The sequence below is a fragment of the Ovis canadensis genome, chromosome 1, assembly GCF_042477335.2.
Source record: "Ovis canadensis isolate MfBH-ARS-UI-01 breed Bighorn chromosome 1, ARS-UI_OviCan_v2, whole genome shotgun sequence".
NCBI lineage: Eukaryota > Metazoa > Chordata > Mammalia > Artiodactyla > Bovidae > Ovis > Ovis canadensis.
Window position 1 is genome coordinate 189198426 of NC_091245.1, and position 23060 is coordinate 189221485.

General features: G+C 37.3%; 1 protein-coding gene across 5 annotated transcripts in view; it reads right to left on the bottom strand.

Annotated features, from left to right (window-relative positions):
* Positions 1 to 436: 436 nt before the first annotated feature.
* The window catches only part of POLQ (DNA polymerase theta), a 150310-nt gene continuing 127686 nt past the window's right edge, over positions 437 to 23060 (bottom strand). For 3 of the 5 annotated variants that reach the window (XR_011249399.1, XM_069554710.1, XM_069554717.1), the window contains 6 exons: positions 20417 to 20601; positions 15969 to 16080; positions 11490 to 11614; positions 4411 to 4564; positions 1966 to 2081; positions 437 to 1454 (listed from right to left, as the gene is read on the bottom strand). Coding sequence is in view for 2 of the 5 variants with exons in the window: in XM_069554710.1 (XP_069410811.1) it covers positions 1341 to 1454; positions 1966 to 2081; positions 4411 to 4564; positions 11490 to 11614; positions 15969 to 16080; positions 20417 to 20601 (806 nt within the window). In the remaining 3 variants the exon portion in view is untranslated. Of the gene's footprint in view, positions 1455 to 1965; positions 2082 to 4410; positions 4565 to 11489; positions 11615 to 15968; positions 16081 to 20416; positions 20602 to 20854; positions 20992 to 23060 lie in introns of all 5 variants that reach the window. The other 2 variants (XR_011249400.1, XR_011249398.1) reach the window with 1 other exon arrangement.

Here is a 23060-nt window from a genome sequence, read left to right on the forward strand (position 1 = left end):
ATGTAACCACAAATACAAAGCCATGACTACAGAAAATGAGGTGGACGTGACCTATACACCTCCACTCATATTTGAAGAACACTCATGTAGCTTTTCTAAGAAACATGGTACAGGTAAACATGGAAAAAACTCAAGAAATAATGATGTAACTTTCCTCTTACCTCTGTCGTCTTCTGCCCACTTCCCCAACCATCAAAATGTCTGAGGATCATGTGCACTAATATCCAACTGCTAATAGTGTATTACATTTTGCTTATAAAGCAACTGAATTTTAAAATTGAGATTAACAAACATAAAAGAGCCCTTTGATAACTGATTGAGAATATAATAAACACTTCCTGTTACACAGACATTGTTGAGCAAATTATAAAATAAGAGGATTCACAAGCTTCTGAAGCTTAGACCAAACACAATTTAAAAAACTGAACTGCTGGTATAAAGTCTGAAATAAATTAATTTTATTAACAGCAAAAAAAAAAAAGTTGGTTATTCAGCTCTGACTGGGATTATAAAGTACAATCTTTTATCGTGAGTATTCTCACCATGCCACAGAGAAAGAGGCAATAAGGGACTGATTAGAGGAAATGTTTCCCTTCTCTGGCAGTGTTATCTTACAATGCAATATAAACATACAGTCTTACAGATCAGAACACTTCTTAGAGAGGTGTAGCTTATAGCTTGTTTTATAATACCTAAGTATTAGAAATACATTCATTGTATGAATTGGAAAAGAAAAAGGAAGAAGAAATGGCAGTTCATGAAAATCCATACCTAGACTACATCCATATCAACTCTTACCACGTTATAGAATTCTTAATTTACTTGCCAATGCTCTTTTAAAATACTACTTCAGTAGTCTTATACTCATACTGGAGGAAATCATACACATCACGTAACCCTGGTGGCTTATGTTAAACCAAATCCTTATCTGCCTCTAGCCCCTGCTGTATCACAAGTGTCTGAATCCTGGTTGGGATGAAAACGCCCCTGAGGCAGAAATGTTTCTTCATGCTCAACCAGGCAGATTAGACCCAAAGTGCTAAGTACATAATTTCAAGCATGTGTTCTGAAACTGTTTAAAGCCACAGTAAACTATAAAAGGCAATTTCACAGATACTCTTTTTGAGAGTGAATATAAACATTAAACTTGATATTTTGCCTCAAGAGTAGTTTTTTTACATTATAGAGGATTAAACTCTGATACACATTTTGAAACTCTCACTATAAAATTACTATCCTAAACTCATCAAGACTTGAGGGGGTTTCCATTTTCATAAAGTGGTGAAAGGGCAATCTCTGTTCTTTCCTTGTGATTTTCCCTATACCAGGTTTCCCTACAATCACACATCAAAGTCCTTCAGCTCCCCCCAGCTGGCACCTATCTTCACTTTCACTCTCAGTTTCACAGACAGTTTTATGGCACTTTCCATTTCATTCTTGACAATCTGAGCTACCTACAAAAAATAAAATAAAAAAGAGGTTAACAAAGAAAACAAAACTAAAAAAAAGAAAAACAAAAACAAAAAAGAAGGAAGAAGGAAGAAAAAAAAAAGGGGGGTTAACAAACTCTGTACAAAGAATCTTTGCCAGCCCACCCACTGAGGTGATAAGGCAGTCAGGAGCTCTTTACTCTAAGCCAGAAAAGAGCCAGCATCCCACACTAGTCTGCACTGAGGAACTGGAGCTCTGCCAGGTTTACTAGAATGCTCAGAACTTTGAAAACTATAGGGAAAGACTCCAAATTCTCATCTAACTTCTCACAGACAAAAATATTCCTGCATCAGGAATTTCTTTTAAAATGGGTTTAAAGCTGAGCACTCTGAGCTCCTTCTCTGCCCTTACGTGAAATTTCTACTTTTCTATAGCCATCCCGGGGCTAGAGAATGGTTCCAGAAAGCTCATGTATCTTAGCCTGACCTAATATCTTAGCTCTCTGTAGAATGCACACAAACACTGCAAAAATACCTGAACAACATCTTCTTCTGCCACTTCATATAAGAGTTCATCATGGAGCTGAAGGATAAAGAAGCCTCCTCTGATGGGGCAGAACATCCCTTGCAGTTTTTTCTTTGGCAACCATCCTAATCCATGAAAAAAGCAGCAAAACTGATCAGTAAGTAGGTCACTGGGCTTTGGGAAAGTTTTTTTAAAAGAGAGATTTAAGAAATCTTGAGAAATTATAATTAAGAGAGTGAAACACATAAAATCTGGAACTATCAAGAAAAGAACTACTTGTTGGTTGCCACCTAGCCCACCTATCAGGTAAATTCAAATCTCCACAGACTTCCTCCCAGAAATCAGAACTCTAACAAAGACGTCAATAAATGGAGTTGACTGACACTCCCTGAAGATGTTTTTTTTCTGGCCAGAGTGTCATCATGGTAAAACTGGTCCCCAGTTGGACCACACACTCTAGACTAGGAATTCTAAGCCCAGTGTCCAATTGTGGACTTCAGAGAACATACAAATTGCTGTAGAGACAATCTATACATTTTCAGCAGGTTCTCAAAAGAACTCATGAATACAAAAATGGTTAAAAATCTAGACTTAGTCACTATTTCCTGATTAGTGGGCCAAGTGGTTTAGATTATGCCCCTCTGATCACCAAAATAAGCTTCAACATTAATACTTTTGGAATAACACCCTTTCATCGTTTGCCCATTTCTCAGAGCAGTCCTTCCTTTCTGCCATCCAACTTTCCTTATTCTTCAGGAGAGCACAGAAACCATCTCCTTCAGTATCTGGTACTTCCCTCAGAGAACTCTAACTCCCACTACCTGCAGCCCAAATTTTCTCAGAGGTGGCTCCCACAGGGTAAGACAGCAAAGGCAGATGATGCATGGCCAGCTGCTTCCATACCAGGGCTGCAAAGGCTGTGCATGTTTGCCAGCTCTGCTTAAATCTCATCTGCCCCACTGGACTCCACTTTTCTTGCATCACTGGCTGTCTGGATGGGTTAGGTTTTCTGCTTTCTGATCACTCTACCTTTGTCCTTTTTGATTTCCCTTGGTTACTTCGGCTTCTGACACAGAATGCCATGATCCTCCTGTTCCCTGTGAGGTCAGCTTCCTCAGGCTCAGCTTCCTTTGATGTCCCTGACCAACTACTGCCTTTAACTTAGCATTACACAATGAAGTCATCCTTAATGACATTTCCACATTGTCTTCCACTGATTCTAAAGCTTGATACTATCTATACCTTCATTTGGACACTGCATCATTCTGCTGTGAAAAGTCATGTAACTATTTCACAGTCACATATCATATCTTCCATTCTTTAACAGATTTAAAATTCAAACACAGGTTGATAACTTTCCTCCTAAATTCTCCAAAGCACACAGTACAATGTCATTCCCCCAAGTAAGTTTTGACCGTATATTCTTTCCACAAATTCAAAAGTGTGAATGTGTGCATGTGTTCAAGGAGGTCATGAACAGGAAACATGTTCTTCTGAATATCAATTGACTATAAATTTATAGTTTATTTCTGGAAAGTTTAACTACTTTGTTTTATATACACACATACATATATATATATATATAAATATACACACATATGCATACATACATGCACGTATTTTTTTTAAGGTTTCTATATAGGGACTTACAGTGCTAAAACCAGGATAACTGGTCACCCTTACTGTACACTTAAGAGAAAAGAAGCCTAAAAAAGGAAAATAACCTGTGAGTGTTTTTAAGAGAATAATTTGACTTTGCAGATGCTTTGAAAGGGTCTCAGGGATCATCTTTGGTCCACAGACCACACCTTAAATTAAAAAAGTGTCTCTAGGGAACTCCAAGGAGTATTTTCCTTTTATGATCTCCTTCTCTCATAAGTGTACAGTATGGTAAGGTGACCAATTATCCTGATTTTAGCAGTGGAAGTCCCACATCATGGGAAACCATCAGTCTCCCACAAACTGGAACATTTATCATCCTAGACTCTACAGAGGGTTTTCCATTCCAGAGGTTATAGATCAGGAAATATTGCTACAAATTGAATGCAAAAATATATAACAGAATCTATCCTCTCTTAAGCCAGACAGTAAAGAGATTTTCAGAAAAGTAAAATAAAGCCACTCATTACCAATTTTTTTGTTCTGAAAAAAATGTCATTATTTTCATAAAAACTATGTTACTTGTGTTAACACATGGTGGGTTTATTATTATTTGTAACTGTTAATAAATATTTTTAAATTATCAGTTTTAATTTCTAATATGGTATATATTGGTAGATATAATGAATGTAAACAAAAACTTTTGAGATTCTTAATAATTCTAAGAGTGTGAAGACATCAGGAGACCAAAATGTTTACAAACTGTTGAGAAATCAATGTAAGTAATCTTCCCTTTTCTTTTCTGATGTAATTAGTCTCAACATGTTATAACAGGGGCCACATTTATGAACAAACCTGTTCTGTCACTTTGGAGCAAACTCTCTCGATGACCATGGGATTTGAAGGTTGAGTGGAAGGTCTCTAACTGCTTCTGAATATTAACTGTGGCTATTTTGACAATATCAGCCGCCGAACCTTGGACTCTTGTGTTGATAGCCTGACGCTCAGCCTATGAAAAACAACAATTAACAGGTACTCCATCAGATACACCAACATACTTTCATAACTGCTTTTAGTGTCCACAGATTAGTGCTCACATGTGCAACAAGACTGGAAATCTGGAACAGATGTAACCCAGGACATCAACTATAAGCTTCATCCTAAGATTAATAACTAGAATGATCCACGGCCCTAGATTCTGAGCTGTCATTCACATGAGGACAGACTAAACAGAAGAAGAAGGTCAGATTGCTGTAGTCTAGGCTTCAACACTCAGTTAGGAAGAAAAAACTACATTACACTTAAAATGTATCTATTAAGTTCAAAATTATTTTAAAAAATATTTTATCAATGTTCTAAACTTCACCTTAAAGAATCTATTCCTCAAAATACAATTTCTCTTAACCCTAAATAGACATAATTGGAATACCATTCTTTGTGATATGAGTTGGAATGTTTCAAGTACATCCCCCACATCAGTGGCCTCTTAGTCCTACCTAGAGTTTGGCCACAGAAAGCCTGCAGCCCTCTGGTATGAATCAGAGCTTTTTATGGGCTGCTGGGGCTAGTAGTTAGCTGCTGGTGAAAATGCAGGTCCTAAATCCCAAGGTAATAAGTTAGAACTTCCCTGAAACTGCTGCTGCCATGAGCTTCTTGGCAGGCAACCACAGTTGCTAAAAGTGATCATCCTGGGGCTACAGGAACTGGGATGTAGGTCAATATTCAAGGTGTAATTGGTCTATGATTACCACTCCTGTTGTCCCCAAAAGGCTCAGAAGATGGGAAGGGTCTACTCACTGGAGGGATCTATGTAACTTGAGAGGTGTTCTCTAGTTGCCTGTCACCTGGGCTACATCCAACTCCAAGTATATTAAATACTGGTTAAAGAGATAGACTTTTAAAAAATTAATAACTAGTTTTGTCAAATGCTGATGAATCCATCCTAAACACACTCAGCTGTCACTGTTTTAAGAGTGACTGAATTTCAAAGTTCTACTGATTACTCCCTTTCTTAAAACCATATGCCTTTGTGTAGTGGATTGTTATCATTGCTATAACTTGCTACCTTTCTCTGTGAAGTCCTGAGCCTCCATCCATTGCCACGTGATTCAAAGTGTTTTATACTCTCATGGACTTAACTTGTTTTGGCCAATAAAATGTTAGCAAAACTTAAATATGGCACATGTAAGGAGTTTTGGAAGCTATCTAACACCATCAGAACAAAGGGTTTATTCCAGATAGGGACTTTTCTTCATTTTGAATTTTAGAATGAAGAAAATACAGAACACAGCCACAGTTAACCCAGAACCAAACTGTAACATGAATTAAAAATAAAGCTTCTTATAAGTCACTGAAATTCAGAGCTTGTTTTTACTGTGACATAAGCAAATAAAACCAAAATATATACCTCATTCTCATGATACTATACTCCCCTGAGACTATTCCAAAATAAGAAAACTTGACAGTCTCAGCTTTGTGTCCCACAGTCTCAGTCCCTTCCCATCACTAGTGCATTTTCACATACATAAAAATACATAGCTTTCTGATAATGGGAGATTACGTCATTAGGACCAACCCTCCCACTGATGATAACCAGAAGAGCTTGTCAGAAAATGCCTCTTTGAAAGAACCAGACAGGAAAAAGGAAGTGAAGAATTACAGAACCTAAAAAACTAGGAGAGAAATGAAACCAAGGAGGTGACCCTAGCTATGGAGGTCACCCTTTTTCCCAGGGAAATCAACAGATTCCTGAAGAGCCAGCTGAGAGGATAAAAAGCTGAGCAGAACTTGATGGTCTTTAGGAGTGATAACAAACATTTGGGTTCACAGCCCAACAAGTAGGAGGAAGCCTGGTAAAGAGACAACACAACTGTTTTTATAGAAAACTAAGGAAAACAAAAGTGAATAGGAAGAGACTATAGGAACACAAGTATGAGATGTAGTAACTACATGTTATTATCAGACTTACTAGACTATAAGATGATCACGCTATCAAGAAGATAAAAGACAAAGCTGAATATTTCGGCACAGAATCAAACACTCGTAAGAGCAAAATAAAAACTCTACCACCAAAAATATTAAAATAACATAACTTAAAGCACTTAAACAGTGCTTTCTCTGTATGTGTGCAGTGGGGAGATAGTACTGACTTGGAAAGAGCATAGAAAGGCCTTCTGGGGTGCTGGAAAAGTTCTAGATCATTCTGAACTTAAAAGCTCAACAGTTGCAAATTAGGCAACTTAAAGATAAACTGGAAGAAAATATCCATTATCGATCATGATGAAATATAAAGATGGAAAATACCAACCAGAGGATATGAAAAAGGAGGAATTAAAGACAAGTTTTAAAATTTTGTATTAAAAGTTCCAGAAAGAGAGAAGAGATTTCAATGAAACAATGATTGAAGAAGAAATGGCTAAGAATTTTCCAAAATCAACAAAAGATCTCAAGGTACAGATTCAAGAAGTCCTAATGCACACCAAAAAGGATCAATTAACACACATCCACACACAAAGGCACATGAGGTGAGGAAAAAAAACACAAACTTAAGTATATCACAGAATACCTGCTGGAAACCACAAGGAAAGAAAAATACTGTATTGAAAGCAACCTAGAAAAAAAAAAGGCAGATTACCTTTAAAGAAGAAACAGACCAGGGTGGGCCAGTTAGAGCCTACAGGTCAAGTCTGGCCTATCACTTGCTTCTGTAAGTGAGGTTTTCCTGGAAGACTGTGCCTATGACTGCATCTGCACTAGTAAAGTAGAGTTGAGTAGTTGTGACGGAGACTGTATGGCCTACAAGTACATATATAAGAGAGCTAACTTTTTCTGACACAGCACTATTAAAAACCTAAAGGGAAGTTCTACTTACTGGTAAAATGTTTAAAATTTCCCTCTGAGATCTGAAAAGTGGCAAAAATGTTCACTATCACTAATTCTATTCAACACTGTACTAGCTAGTAAGTCAAGCAAAAGTTAAAAAAAGAATACGACTTGGAAAGGTGGTTAAAAAACTATTTTAGGGAGAGATAGATTATAACTGTGCAGACAGAATACCTGAAAGTATCTACAGATAACATTTTGGAATTAACAAGTAATATTTGCAAGGTTTCTAGACAAGAAAACAATAAAGACAATTATCTTTCTATACTAGCAGCAAAGGGTTAAAAAATGTAAAAAGAGAAGGAAAAGAATTGTTAAAGATACCATTCACAAGAGTATTAAATTTTGCAAATATCTAGCTATAAATTTAATAAAAACCTTGTAAGATCTCTTCCCCAAAACTAGACATCACGTTGAGAGAATTTTAAAAGACCTAAGTAAATGGGCATATATAACTTGTTAAGCCTTTGACTGTGTGGATCACAATAAACTGTGGAAAATTCTGAAAGAGATGCGAATACCAGACCACCTAACCTGCCTCTTGAGAAATCTGTATGCAGGTCAGGAAGCAACAGGTAGAACTGGACATGGAACAACAGACTGGTTCCAAATAGGAAAAGGAGTACGTCAAGGCTGGATATTGTCACCCTGCTTATTTAACTTATATGAAGAGTACATCATGAGAAACGCTGGACTGGAAGAAACACAAGCTGGAATCAAGACTGCCGAGAGAAATATCAATAACCTCAGATATGCAGATGACACCACCCTTATGGCAGAAAGTGAAGAGGAACTAAAAAGCCTCTTGATGAAAGTGAAAGAGAGTGAAAAAGTTGGCTTAAAGCTCAACATTCAGAAAACGAAGATCATGGCATCTGGTCCCATCACTTCATGGGAAATAGATGGGGAAACAGTGGAAACAGTGTCAGACTTTATTTTGGGGGGCTCCAAAATCACTGCAGATGGTGACTGCAGCCATGAAATTAAAAGAGGCTTACTCCTTTGAAGAAAAGTTATGACCAACCTAGATAGCGTATTCAAAAGCAGAGACATTACTTTGCCGACTAAGGTCCGTTAAGTCAAGGCTATGGTTTTTCCTGTGGTCATGTATGGATGTGAGAGTTGGACTGTGAAGAAGGCTGAGCGCCGAAGAATTGATGCTTTTGAACTGTGGTGTTGGAGAAGACTCTTGAGAGTCCCTTGGACTGCAAGGAGATCCAACCAGTCCATTCTGAAGGAGATCAACCCTGGGATTTCTTTGGAAGGAATGATGCTAAAGCTGAAGCTCTAGTATTTTGGCCACCTCATGTGAAGAGTTGACTCATTGGAAAAGACTCTGATGCTGGGAGGGATTGGGGGCAGGAGGAGAAGGGGACAACAGAGGATGAGATGGCTGGATGGCATCATGGACTCGATGGATGTGAGTCTGAGTGAACTCCGGGAGATGGTGATGGACAGGGAGGCCTGTGGTGCTGCAATTCACGGGGTCGCAAAGAGTCGGACATGACTGAGTGACTGAACTGAACATGTTTATCAACTGGAAAACTCAAATTTATAAATATGTCTCTTAATCCCATCTTGATCTATGAACTCAAAGCAACTGCAATTAAAAAATCCCAACAGGGTTTTGTGTTTGTATGGAAATTCACAAGCTGCTTCTATAATTTATATGAAAATGCAGAAAATCCAAGAATAGGCAAATATTCTTGGGGGGGCAGGCAGGGGGAAAAAGGCAAGTTGTGAAAACCTACTTTACCATATATCAAAACATCTTATAAAGTAGCTGTATAACTAAGGCAGTATGGAGGCTTAATTGCTCAGTCGTGTCCGCGTCTCTGTGACCCCCTGGACTGAAGCCGGTCAGGCTCCTCTGTCCACGGGATTCTCCATGCAAGAAGAGTGGAATGGGTTGCCATCTCCTCCTCTAGGAGATCTTCCCAACCCAGGGACTGAATCCACTTCTCTTGCATCTCCTGCATTGGCAGGCAGATTCTTTACCACTGTGCCACCTGGGAAGACAATATGGCAGTGCTTAGAGGATGAGTAAATACAAAATACAAAAACAATGTGTCCAGAAACTGATACATCCATACTTGTAGATTTAATTTTTGGCAAAGGTAACTCTGCAGAGCAGGGGTGAGGTGGGTGAGGTGGGGGAGGAAACAGTCTTTTCAATAACAGCTTGTACAACTGTATATCCATAGGGGTAGGGAGAAATCTTGACCCTAAATTTTGCTAAATGCATAACAATCAATTCCTAGTTGATTGTAGATATAAATTTAAAAGTCAGAACCAAAAACTTCTACAGTATTGACACTGGGGTAGAGAAACCTTTCTTAAATAGATCATAGAAAGCACTACAATAATACAAAAGACTGATAAAGCCATGTAAGCAAAAGACTCATATCTGGAATATAAATGTAAAAGTGAAAGTGAAAGTGAAGTCACTCAGTCGTGTCCGACTCTCTGCGACCCTATGGACTGTAGCCTACCAAGCTCATCAGTCCGTGGGATTTTCCAGGCAAGAATACTGGAGTGGGTTGTCATTTCCTTCCCCAGGGGATCTTCCCGAACCAGCAATCAAACAAGGGTCTCCTGCATTGCAGACAGACGCTCTACCCTCTGAGCCACCAGGGAAGTCCCTTAAAAATGTAAGGACTCTCATAAATCAATTAAAGGACGGCCAACTCAAAAACAAAAAGACCTGCACAGGTGCTTCACAAAATTTATCCAAGTGGCCAATAAATATATAAAAAATGAAGTTCAACATCACTAGTCATCAGGGAAAAAGCAAATTAAAAGCACAATGAGGTATCAAGATTCAGGTACCAGAATGGCTAAAATCAAAAAGACCAATGATTTCAAGTAATAAACTGCCTTTAAAAACGTTCCAATAGCTGATTTCATGTAACCAGTAGAAAATTATCTATGCCCAAGTGACAACTCAAATTCTCCACTTCTATCAGATTGGCCTTTAGCCAACCCTTACCCAAACTTTTATTCATTTGTGATTATCTTTTTTTCTCATGCCCAGCAATCTAACCTTTAGTCTTCAGGTATCTGTTCAAGTCCTACTCCTCCAGGAGCCTAGATTATTGACTATAGGTATACGTGTTTGCTTTATCTCTTCCAATGTATTTTAAGACTTACCTTCCCTGTGCATCAACTACAGTGCATATAGTTGTAAACATGGTAAAAGTCTGGGAAATATCTGAGGTCTATATGTGGATATACGGGAAGCGAGAGAGTAAAGAAGTAACAAAAGCCCAACTATTCCTCCATAGTTCCTAAGAGCATTATTGCTCTGAGAGGATGTAGCTCAAGACAGAAGTTTAGCAATTTGGGGGTTGGATATTTTCATTACATACAATGTGTAGTGGGCAATGACACATGAAAGTATGGGGTAAGGGCAAAATACAACCAGTTAAAATAGGAAGCTCTGGACTATAACAGAAACTTAAATGCTAAAATACATAGAATACTTTTATGGATCCCGATGATTTCATCAAGAGCTTTTAGTCATAATTAGAGTAAGTATCATCAATAAATCTTTTAAATGATATTAAAAATAGCTTTTTAAAATATTTTGGGTATCCTAGTAACCTCTGATGAGCCAGTATTTTTTAAATAAATAAACAAAAGGATTGAACAAAAAAATACCGCAATTCAATGACTGGCTAATCTTTGAAGACAGTGGCAATCTGGTGTGATATGACAAATTAATATATGATATCTGAAAACAAAGAACAATTAGCAAATGTGAGTATTAAGTGTATATATAACTTATTACCAAAGTTAATAAATAACTGCCTTATTAAAACAGAACACCTTAAATTGGAATATTATTAAGTGAACCCATATTTACATTAATCTCCTAAAATCAGTGGTCAGCAAATACTGGCATATACCATCACTTCAGAAGTCCTTAATGAAACAGAAGATCCAATTCATATGCTAGTCTCTAAAAGAGACATTAGCAGGGTTCAGTCTTTGCTGCAAAAGTATATGTCATTAAAATATTAAGTTAAAAATCCAGAGAAATTTCAACATACATGAGCTTTATGATAAGGGTTGTTGTCTTTGATTCCTGGTAAATATCTACGCCTTCCCAAAATGGTCTGAACAAATCCATCTCTTTTACAGTTCTTCACGGTCTCTCTCATGAAATGACTAATCCCTACAAAGAAAATAAAGAAATAATTACAATCAACATCCATCCTTTATCTCACTCACTAGTTTCAATACAGTGAAACATATCAAAATTTGACAATGATTAACACTAACATCACAGCATCAAAATTTTGCATGTAAACCTTCATTCACTTTTTCTTCCAGTTCTACTGAGAATTAACTGACATATACCATTGTGCAGCATGACAGCTTGCTTTACATGTATTCGAAAAAGTGCTTGCTTAGACAGCACGTATACATATACTGTGAAATGATTACCACAATAGGTTTAATTAACACTCATCATCTCATATAGCCTTTAAACTTAGAAACTAAAAGGACTTTAGAAATGACTTTAATCTCTTTGTTTTTTAACCACCACCAACAACAAAAAATACAAAACTCTAGAATGACAGACCAGGTACTAAAACCTAGGTGGTTTTATTATAGGACCTTAAGACTATTCCATGCTACTTTTCACAGGGTTCTGTTCTTTGATCACATTAATCCTCTTTCACTCTTTGATTTACAATTTCCAGGCTTGGGTTTCCCTGGTGGCTCAGACAGTAAAGAATCTGTGTGCAATGCAGGAAACCCAAGTTCAATTCCTGGGATGGGAAGAGCCCTTGGAGAAGGGAATGGCTACCCACTCCAGTATTCTTGCCTGGAGAATCCCATGGACAGAGGAGCCTGGCAGGCTACAGTCCATGGGGTTGCAAAGAGTTGAACATGACCGAGCAACTTACACTTTCACTTTTCAGACTTAATACATTCCAACAGCTCCTTGTTACCATCTATGCTACGATTCAAATAGGACCTAACTGAAACTAATGCATGAGTTATAACATTTCATTAGAAACATATACAATTCCTTAAAATTAAAAGACTATTCCCTATGCCAGAATTCATTCTTTGCTACATAGGTTCATTTTTAGGTCTTCAAATTCTTTTCTCCAGATAGGCCAATCTCCCCGTTGCTCACTGAGCTAGAAAAGTTCTTCTCTTCTGAAATATTCTATTTCTATACTCTTTAAAATACCTTCAGGTATAGAGAATGCCAGTCTACCTTAATTCTCATGTGCTCTTTCTGCTTTCTCTCAGCTCTGCTCATCCTAAGTAATAAATACTAATGCTTCCCAATTAAAACCCCTCTTTTAAAGATTTCTGTTGTGTGGGTGGCACAGACTGTGGCTGACAGGAAGGTGAGAAAACCCATGTGAAGCTGTTGGTGATATCTGACCACTAGCATAGCAATTTCAGAAAGCAATCAGGTTCTCATCTTCTTCTCTAGAAGAATTACTGTGATACAGGTGAAAGAGCAACGAAAAGGATGAGATTTAAAAGACTGCACCTCTACGAATTCTTTTACCTGACTCCTGCAGGAGGTCTTCAAATATTCAGACTGCAAGAACTACTTTAAAAAGCAATCAATGCTGAGGTATATACAATAAGCACTTTAATAAATGTATATACCTTTGTAAAAACCACTACAAGATACAAAACATTTTAACCAACTTCACAGCCAGCTCCCCATTATCAGCCTCAAACACTCATGGACCTACTTTAATACACCTTATCTTTTTCATGTTCTTAAATTTCATAAAAATTGAATTTCACTGTATGCTCTCACTTAAGTCTGCCTTCTCTTGCTAAGTAGCATTCCACTACAGAGACATACCAAAATTTGTTTATCCATAATCCTGCTGACAGATAATTTGTTCCTGTTAAAATGGAGACAGTAGGCTCAAAATGAAGTCACTTAGGCTAAACCCTATGTCATCAAACTAAGACTTAATACCTAACCTGACTGCAATCTCAATACCCCCAGAAGTAAAATCTTTTAACCATTCAATCTGGAATTACATGGTCAGCTTTAGTGAAGTTATCTGTCCAATAGGCCCTTAGGAGGGTGACCTTGCCTGAAACAATATTACATTCTTTGCCAATAATTTCCTTCATCTGCCCACTCCATTTCTACCGTTAAAAAACTTTTTTACAACTCAGTGAAGTTCCTTTCTATTGCTAGATGGGATGTTGCTCAATTCATGAATCATGGAATAAAACCAATTTGATCTTTAAATTTACTCAGTTGTTAAAGAGAAATGGAGTAATAGATACAGAGAACAAACAGGTTGTTGCCCGGGACAGGGTTGGGGGGAGAATGGGGAGGAGAGACACGGGTGTAGAAGAGTAAGAGGCACAAACGTTCAGTTACAAGATACAAGTATGAAATGTTATTGAATTACATAATTCAATAATTAAATAGTTATTGAATACAGTCAATACCTATTTAATATCTTTGCATGGTGATAGATGGGCAACTAGAATTATCATGGTGACCATTCAAAATGGGTAGAACAATCAAATCACTGCTGTATACCAGGAACTAACATAGTTTGTAGGTCAATTACATTTCAAAAACCAACTCATAGAAAAAGAGATTTAGATTTATGGCTATAAGAGGTGGGAAGTAGGAGAAGGAACAGGTGAAGGTGGTCAAAAGATGGAAACTTCCAGTTATAAATAAATACTAGGAATGAAATGTACAACACAATAAAGCTAATTAATACTGCAGAATGTTATATATGAAAACTGTTAAGAGAGCAAATACTGAGATTGCTACCACAAGGAGAAAATCTTTTCTTCTATTTCTTTAATGTCATATCAATATGAAAAGACAGTTGCTCACTAAATCTATGCGGTAATCATTTCAGGATGTATTTAAATCAAATGATCATGCTGTACACATTAAATTTATAAAGTGCTGTGTATCAATTACAGCTCAATAAAACTGAGGAAATTTTAATTTATTCACTTGGATTTTTGTTGTTTAACATTTCCAGTCTTTGGCTGTTATAAATAAAACTTCTATAACATTCACATACAAGTCTTTCCTAGGACATATGTTTTCATTTTTCTTGAGAAAATATCCAATAGTAGAACTGCAGAATCATACAGTTAAAGGTATGTTTAACTTCAAATGAAAGAGCCTTACTGTTTTCCAAAGTGATTGTACCATTTTACAACCAGTTAGCAATGTAAAAGAGACACAATTTTAAAAAATGTTAGCATTCTAATGTTTCTGTAATAGTATCTCTTTGTGGTTTTAATTTGTTTTTCCCTGAAGACTAATGATGATAACACTTGATGTAGTTGTTCAAATATTTTTTTTTTTGTGAAGTGTATGTTCAAATCTTTCAAACTTTATTTTATGCATTATTTACCTTCTTAGTTGTCAGATTTCTTTACATATTCTGACACCAGTCCTTTGTTAGATAATATGAACTGAAAATATTTCCTCTCAGTCCATCACCTGCCTTGCATTTTCTTAATGGTACCTTTTATCAGTATTTATGTTTTATTCTTAATTCAGTATTATCAGCCTTCTTCACAGTCCAACTCTCACATCCATACATGACCACAGGAAAAACCATAGCCTTGACTAGATGGACCTTAGTCGGCAAAGTAATGTCTCTGCTTTTGAATATACTATCTAAGTTGGTCATAACTTTTCTTCCAAGGAGTAAGTGTCTTTTAATTTCATGGCTGCAGTCACCATCTGCAGTGATTTTGGAACCCCCAAAAATAAAGTCTGACACTGTTTCTACTGTTTCCCCATCTATTTCCCATGAAGTGATGGGACCGGATGCCATGATCTTCATTTTCTGAATGTTGAGCTTTAAGCCAACTTTTTCACTCTCCTCTTTCACTTTCATCAAGAGGCTTTTTAGCTCCTCTTCACTTTCTGCCATAAGGGTGGTGTCATCTGCATATCTGAGGTGATTGATATTTCTCCCGGCAATCTCTGTCTTAGTTTATGGTATTTTAATCAATGGTTTACTGTTTCAGTAGTAGCAGTAGTAGTAGCAGTAGTAGTGTTAGTCACTCAGTCGTGTCCGACTCTTTGCAACCCATGGATTGTGGCCTGCCAGGTTCCTCTCTGTCCATGGGATTTTCCAGGCAAGAATATTGGAGTGGATTGCCATTCCTTCCTCCAGAGGATCTTCCCAACCCAGGGCTCGAACCCAGGTCTCCTGCACTGCAGGGAGATTCTTTACTGTCTGAGCTACAGGGAAGATCTTGAAGCATAGGACAATTCCTAGATTTTTAAGATTTCCACAGTGACACAGTAGTATATATATCAACTGCATTTTGCTATTCCATTTTTGTACCTACTTTTATGAAAAACTTACATCTTTGTAAATAATGATAAGTAAGGTTACTGATGTTTAACTAATAATGCTTGATGAAAACTTCTGTCAATAGAAAATTCTATAATATAAGTTTTAAAAAATATAATATCGAAACAGAGTTGAGAAGAATAGCGTCTAGAAGATAATTAACACTGAGTACTTCCTTACCTGTGTATCTGGATTTGAAGGAGTCAATGTAGCAAGCAGCATCATTTTCTTTAATACCCATCTGCTCTCCCAAAGACTTAGCTCCCATTCCATAAATGATTCCATAGCAAATCTGAAAGGAACTCATCACACTCAGTACATAAATTATAGTTCAAAACCACATAAAATGCAAACCTAAGAAGTTCATTAGGATAGAAATTTGGTAAATTTTTCATAGTAAGTCAAAGGAAGGACTAGATTTGCTTTGATGAGTTAGATCCATAGAAGCTGATATCCAGTGAATGCCTCTTCTGCCTTTTAGCAATACATTTTGAGGAGGGGAAGAAGAAAAGAAGGGGCAGAATATGAGTGAGTATGAGTGTGTGTGTGTGTCTTTGTGTGTTAAAAAAACAATGTTAGTGATTTAAAAGGGAAGATTTATTTTTGGCTATCATTTTTCCAGAAGTCTTCAAGGCAGCTTCCAAATCCTCATAATACTTCATTAACTGCTGCTTATGGAGAAGGGAATGGCAACCCACTTTGGTATTCTTGCCTGGAGAATTTCATGGACAGAGGAGCCTATTGGGCTACAGTCCCATGGAGTCAACTAACACTACTACTACTACTATTGGCTTCCCTCAAGGCTTTTTCTGACACCAGTACAGTGGGGACAAAGACATGTACTGTTGGAGAGAAGAGCCAATTCTGATTCCATGATGGATCTGTTTATTTGACTTTACCCTTTGTTTTTCATTACTTTTGTTATTATAATCATACATAATAACCTGCCAGGGACCTGTCCCTCTGCCTGAAGCAATTAATACATCCCCTCCCTAAAGGCCTGCCTCAGGGAACCTTGTTGCTCTGCTTGAAGATATTAATACATTCCCTCCTTGAGGCTGGCCATTCCTGGGGATATTTGCAAGATAATGGTCTTTACTTCAATTCCTCCCCTTCTCTGTTCTATGAAAGAACCTGGGATCCAGACCCCAACCAAGCTGGTTATTTTGAGACATTAGTCTGCCATCTTCTAGGTCAACCAGCTTTCTAAATAAAATCATATTCATTACCTCAAAAAAAAAAAAAAAAAACAAACTGCTGCTTAAGGAAATGCCTAGAAGTCAGAAAAGAGAAGCGTTATAAACATTGCTCTCCTTACCTTTGAATAGGACTAAGAAAGCAGAAAGAATAGGTTATTAGGGTTCATAATAGGGAGGATGTCTTTGAAATAAATATCTTCTTCATCTCACAGCCACCTGAAATCCCACAATTGCAGAATTCATTTGGGTTAAACACAAACTCTTCAGAAAATGTTGAGAGTAGTGTAGGAAAATGGTCTAAATAGGTCAAAAAACAAACTAATTTAATAATAAGTATTGCCTCAGTTCAAATCCTAGTTCCACTGTTTAAAAGAGGCCTTGCACAAGCTACCTCGTATCTCCATTTCTTCAAGTAGAGAATGAGGATAGTGTCAACTACAAATTGGTACTTGCCAAGTGCATTGCCAACAACTGAACAAGGGTGTCTGCCACCTGCCCCTATGGAAATTAAAGCCTGTGTTGCTACAGCTGTCAACATCCCTTGAGAGAGTTCAAGGCAGAGTGAGGCATTCTGTGCTCTAGCAAATCTGGTGGGATAGGTCTTTAGACAGTTAGATGTTTTTAGGAACAGATTTTAAGAATTGATGCTTCTGAACTTGGAGAAGATGTTGGAGAAGACTCTTGAGAGTCCCTTGGACTGCAAGGAGGTCCAACCAGTCCATCCTAAAGGAGATCAGTCCTGGGTGTTCATTGGAAGGACTGATGCTAAAGCTGAAATTCCAACACTTTAGCCACCTCATGCAAAGAGTTGACTCACTGGAAAAGACTCTGATGCTGGGAGGGATTGGGGACAGGAGGAGAAGGGAACGACAGAGGATGAGATGGCTGGATGGCATCACTGACTCGATGAACATGAGTTTGAGTGAACTCCAGGAGCTGGTGATGGACAGGGAGGCCTGGGGTGCTGCGATTCATGGGGTCGCAAAGAGTCGGACATGACTGAATGACTGAACTGAACTGAACTTTATGATCTCAATCTTTGCATCTCCCCATATCTAGAAAAGCACTAAATCCCTTCACGGTGACATACCCCAGTAACTAGCAGAAAACCTTTTGTGTAAAATGAGTGCTTAATGGTATTGAACTCCACCTTCACTGAAAACTTACATATTGACATTCCTCCCACTACCTATTTGGAGCAGTCTCTCAGAGCTCTCTGAGGTGCCGCCTCCTGGGTGGCAGTCCTCATTTTGCCCCAAATAAAACTTAACTCACAACTCTCCAAGTTGTGCATCTGTTTTTAGTTGACAATAGTAACACCTACATCAGGAGATTGTTAGGATTGTGCTAAGGAGCTTCAGTTGTGTCCAACTCTGCGATCTATAGACATAGCCCACCAGGTCCCTCTCCGTGGGATTCTCCAGGCAAAAATACTGGAGTGGGTTGCCATGCCCTCCTCCAGGGTGTTAAGATTAGATGAGTTATTATACACATATGTTTAGGATACCATCTGACACAAAGCAAGTTCTGTATAAATATTGGTAAATAAAATTTAAAAAGAAAAATTGCAAAAAAAAAAAGGATTTTCAAAATTTCAGAATACTTTTTCTTTAAACATCACATTTAGAATGGTTTTATTCCCTCCTGTTTTCTTTTTAGTCTTTTTACACTTTCTAACTCAGATATCACTTAGATGATAACCTTGGCAATGCTGAGATCTGGATTAGATGGTTGAGTGCCTGGTGATTAGAGAAAAAAAAATGATATAGGATAAATACTATTAAATCATACAAGAACTTACTAAATAGAGGCAGCCATTTAGCATCAGTGTATGCATGTTTAGATAATGGAGTCAGAATGTCTAAGTTCTGGTATTCTGAATTTATCCTGGCTCTACCACTGATAGCTACGTTAAGCAAACTACTATTAATAGCATAACTCCAGAAAGAATGAAGTGATGGAGCCAAAACAAAAACAACATCCAGTTGTGGATGTGACTGGTGATGGAAGTAAAGTCCGATGATGTAAAGAGCAATACTGCATAGGAATCTGGAATGTTAGGTTCACAAATCAAGGTAAATTGGAAATGATCAAACAGGAGATGAAAAGAGTGAACATCGACATTTTAGGAATCAGTGAACTAAAATCGACTTGAATGGGTGAATTTAACTCAGATGATCATTGTATCTACTACTGTGGACAAGAATCTCTTAGAAGAAATGGACTACCCATCATAGTCAACAAAAGAGTCCGAAATGCAATACTTGGATGCAATCTCAAAAACAGCAGAATGATCTGTTTGTTTCCAAGGTAAATCATTCAGATATCATAGTAATCCAAGTCTATGCCCCAACCAGTTATGCTGAAGAAGCTGAAGTTGAACAGTTCTATGAAGATCTACAAGACCTTCTAGAACTAACACCCAAAAGAGATGTCCTTTTCATTATAGGGGACTGGAATGCAAAAGTAGGAAGTCAAGAAACATCTGGAGTAATGGGCAAATTTGGCCTTGGAGTACAGAATGAAGCAGGTCAAAGGCTAATAGAGGTTTGCAAAGAGAACTCACTGGTCATAGCAAATACCCTCTTCCAACAACACAAGACAAGACTCTACATATGGACATCACCAGATGGTCAGTAACGAAATCAGATTAATTATATTCTTTGCAGCCAAAGATGGAGAAGCTCTATACAGTCAGCAAAAACAAGACCCAGAGCTGACTAGAGCTTAGATCATGAACTCCTTATTGACAAATTCAGACTGAAATTGAAAAAAGTAGGGAAAACCACCAGAGTTCCCACAGGTCACGTGGTAAGGAAGTATGGTGTTAATTCAGGCTAGGAAATAGTGTGAATGCGGTCTTTCATTTCCCTGTGCCCGCCAGTCAAACAGGAACAGGAACTACTATAGGCTTACTTGAATGGTCCAAGGGCAGTATGAAATTTCACAAGCAGATCAGCCAACCACTAATGGTCTCAATATACTAAAAAGCTAATAGTTATTGACTATAATCCACAGTTCAGCAATATATATTCTTCAAAAAACATTCAGAGAGCACCTTTCTATAAAAGGCACCATGGCTCAAAGTGTGTGAATACAGAGAGACAAATATATGTGCGCTTACAGGCTAGAGATTTGAAATATACACACACACACACACACACACAATCTACCGTCACCACCACCAAAATATCACTAATGTATATGGCCTTCCCAATACTAAGTAGCTTCAGACTAAGTCTATTGGATTCTTTACATTGACTCTACAAAGGAATATATGAATATCATGAGACAGGCTCAGATGAATGTCATGAAAAATCCAAACAGGGAGAAATATTTCTCAAATGCAAATGATTAAGGCAGTTTAAAAACTTTTTGCCTCAGTAAAAATTTTCTCCATTTATGTTAAGTATGTTCACTAAAGATTACCTGTTTTGCTTGCTGCCTCAGATTATCCCCAACAGACTCTGGCTCAATCATCTTCCATTCAGCTGCAATACTCCTGAAAACATCAGTTCCAGTGTTCAGCACTTGAATGAGACGATGATCGTGGGATAAATGAGCCAAGATCCTCAGCTCAAGCTGAGAATAATCAGCAGCTAATATTAAACCACCTGAAACAAATGATTTTAGAAAAGTTGGCACAAAGACAAAACCAAGATTTTTAGTATTGAGCAGGATGACAGAAATTCAATTCCAACAAAGAACCTTAAGATCATGCATCCAAAAGCTAAAATCTTGCTCTTAATTTGACTCAGTTCAGTTCTGTAACACGTAAAAATTTTTTTCTGCTTAGCTTTCAAAGGTATGTAATATATATAAAGCCACCTTTGACCTCTGCCCCTCGACCACTGTGGTAGTGCTTACCTCAGTGTTCCTATAACACTGACATAATATAAATGTCAGAGAGGTTCTTTCATGCCTCCCCCACATAACACTTAGCCATTGGGGACAGGATACTTAATCTTCCTTTGCATTCTATAGAAACACACAGCTCCTGGTACCTAACAGGTCAGAACAAATGGATGTTAACTGAATGAATGAATGAGTGAATAAAGAAACTGGTTCCTAATGTATGCACATCTGAAGGGAGCAGCAAAGTCGTTCAACAAAAAACAAGTCAGGTGGTCTGTATGTTCAGAAGAGTTATTAAGGGAATTCAAATTATTTATTTATAGACTAGACATTTATCATGGCAAAAAACAAAATAAAGAAAAGCCAGGTTAAAGAAAAATTAGAAAAATATTTGCAACCGATACCACAAAGGACTCATTGCTATATTACAAAAAAGAGGTGCAATCAAGAACAAAATATAAATGAGCAGTTCACAGAAATAAAAACAAAAGAACCTTAAACATATTAAAGAATGCTTAATTGCACTGACAAAAAAGAAATGCAAATTAAATCTATAATAAGAAACAATTTTTTTCTACTTATATTGCAAAAATCCAGAAGTTGGACAGCACATTCTGTGGCAAGGCTGCAGAGAAAGAAACATTCATATATTGTTACTGGGAAGTAAATGGTAACTGTGCCCCGCCCCCCCAAATAACTACACAGCAAGTTTATAATAGTCATAGGAGCTAAACCTATTACAAGAAAAGGGACATGGAAAAAACATCCATAATGTAAATTATGGATGAAGTGGTATAAAATTATTTGACGCTAGTCTGTGTGTGATACATATTGTAAACTCCAAAGTATCTAAGATACAGAATTTAAAAGAAATAAAACAATAATAAAAAGTCATTTATAGTTTTTAAAAAAGAATAAAGAACAGATAGAAAAAAACACAAACGACAAGACAATAGACTTAAACCCAACCATACATCAACACTTACTCTAGATAGTTAACTAAATCAACTGGCAGAGATTTTCAGGTTAAATCCATATACATTTAAATTACCTTAATTTTTAAATTTTAAACAAAAGCCATATAAAATACTGTTGTGTTAAACACAATCTTATTACTTAAATAAGAATACATACTATGAAATATTATTCAGCCTTATAAAAGAAAAATCTGACACAAATGCTATAACATGAATAAACCTTGAAGACATGCTAATTGAAATAAGCCTGGCACAAAAGTACAAATATTATATGACATCACTTATATGAAGTATAGAAAATGGTCAAATTCTAGATAGAACGGTGGTTGCCATGGGCTGTGGGAGTTAGGGAGCAGAGTTATATTTGATGGGTACAGAGTTCCAGTTGGGGGAAACGAAAAGTTCTGGAGATGAATGGTGGTAATGGTTGCACCACAACATGAATGTACTTAATACCACATAACTGAATACTTTAAAACAGTTACAATGGTAAAATGCTGGTAATTCATACTTGAAAAGCAAAACTGAAAACTGTCAAATGGCAATAACACTATCATAGACGTGATTTTACCCTTAGAATATAAACTTCTGACAGAACTAAATAAATTCAGCTGGTTAACTGCACTCACCCAGACCTGCCAGATGGCAAAAGATAAAAGAGCAAATATGTGTACTAATAGGGCTGATGCTTTGGGAGTTAGATCATGACTTTAAAAGGTTTTGATGATGAGTGCTGAGGAGAGGTCAGACAGAAGTGAGATAGCCTCGGGGGCTATCCCACGCAACAGGAAGCAGCAGTGGGGAGAACTGCAGAAGAAGCAAAAGAGCAAAACAAGTTAAAGAGAGACCAAAAAAGAGTGCCGTTAAAGAGAGACCAAAAAAGAGTGCCGTTAAAGAGAGACCAAAAAAGAGTGCCGTTAGAAGTCAAGGGAGGAGAAACACTGAGCAAACAGGGGGTCGACAGAATGATAAATGCTGTAGGGAAGTCAAAGATGAGGACTAACAAAACGCACTGGATTCTACAAAAAGGTTGACAAAGACAGAGGATAACATTGCAGCAGGATGCTGAGCAAACGTCCCAGAAGTTTCCCACAGAGCAGATCATGAAGACAATTATGAGTGACTGTTACAAATCCAGCAATACAAAAGGGAAAAATAGGCTCCACCAAAGAGAGGAAAGGAGGAGGAAACAATGCATTCTTCTGAGTCTTATTCATAATTCGCTTTGTCAGTGCTTTGAA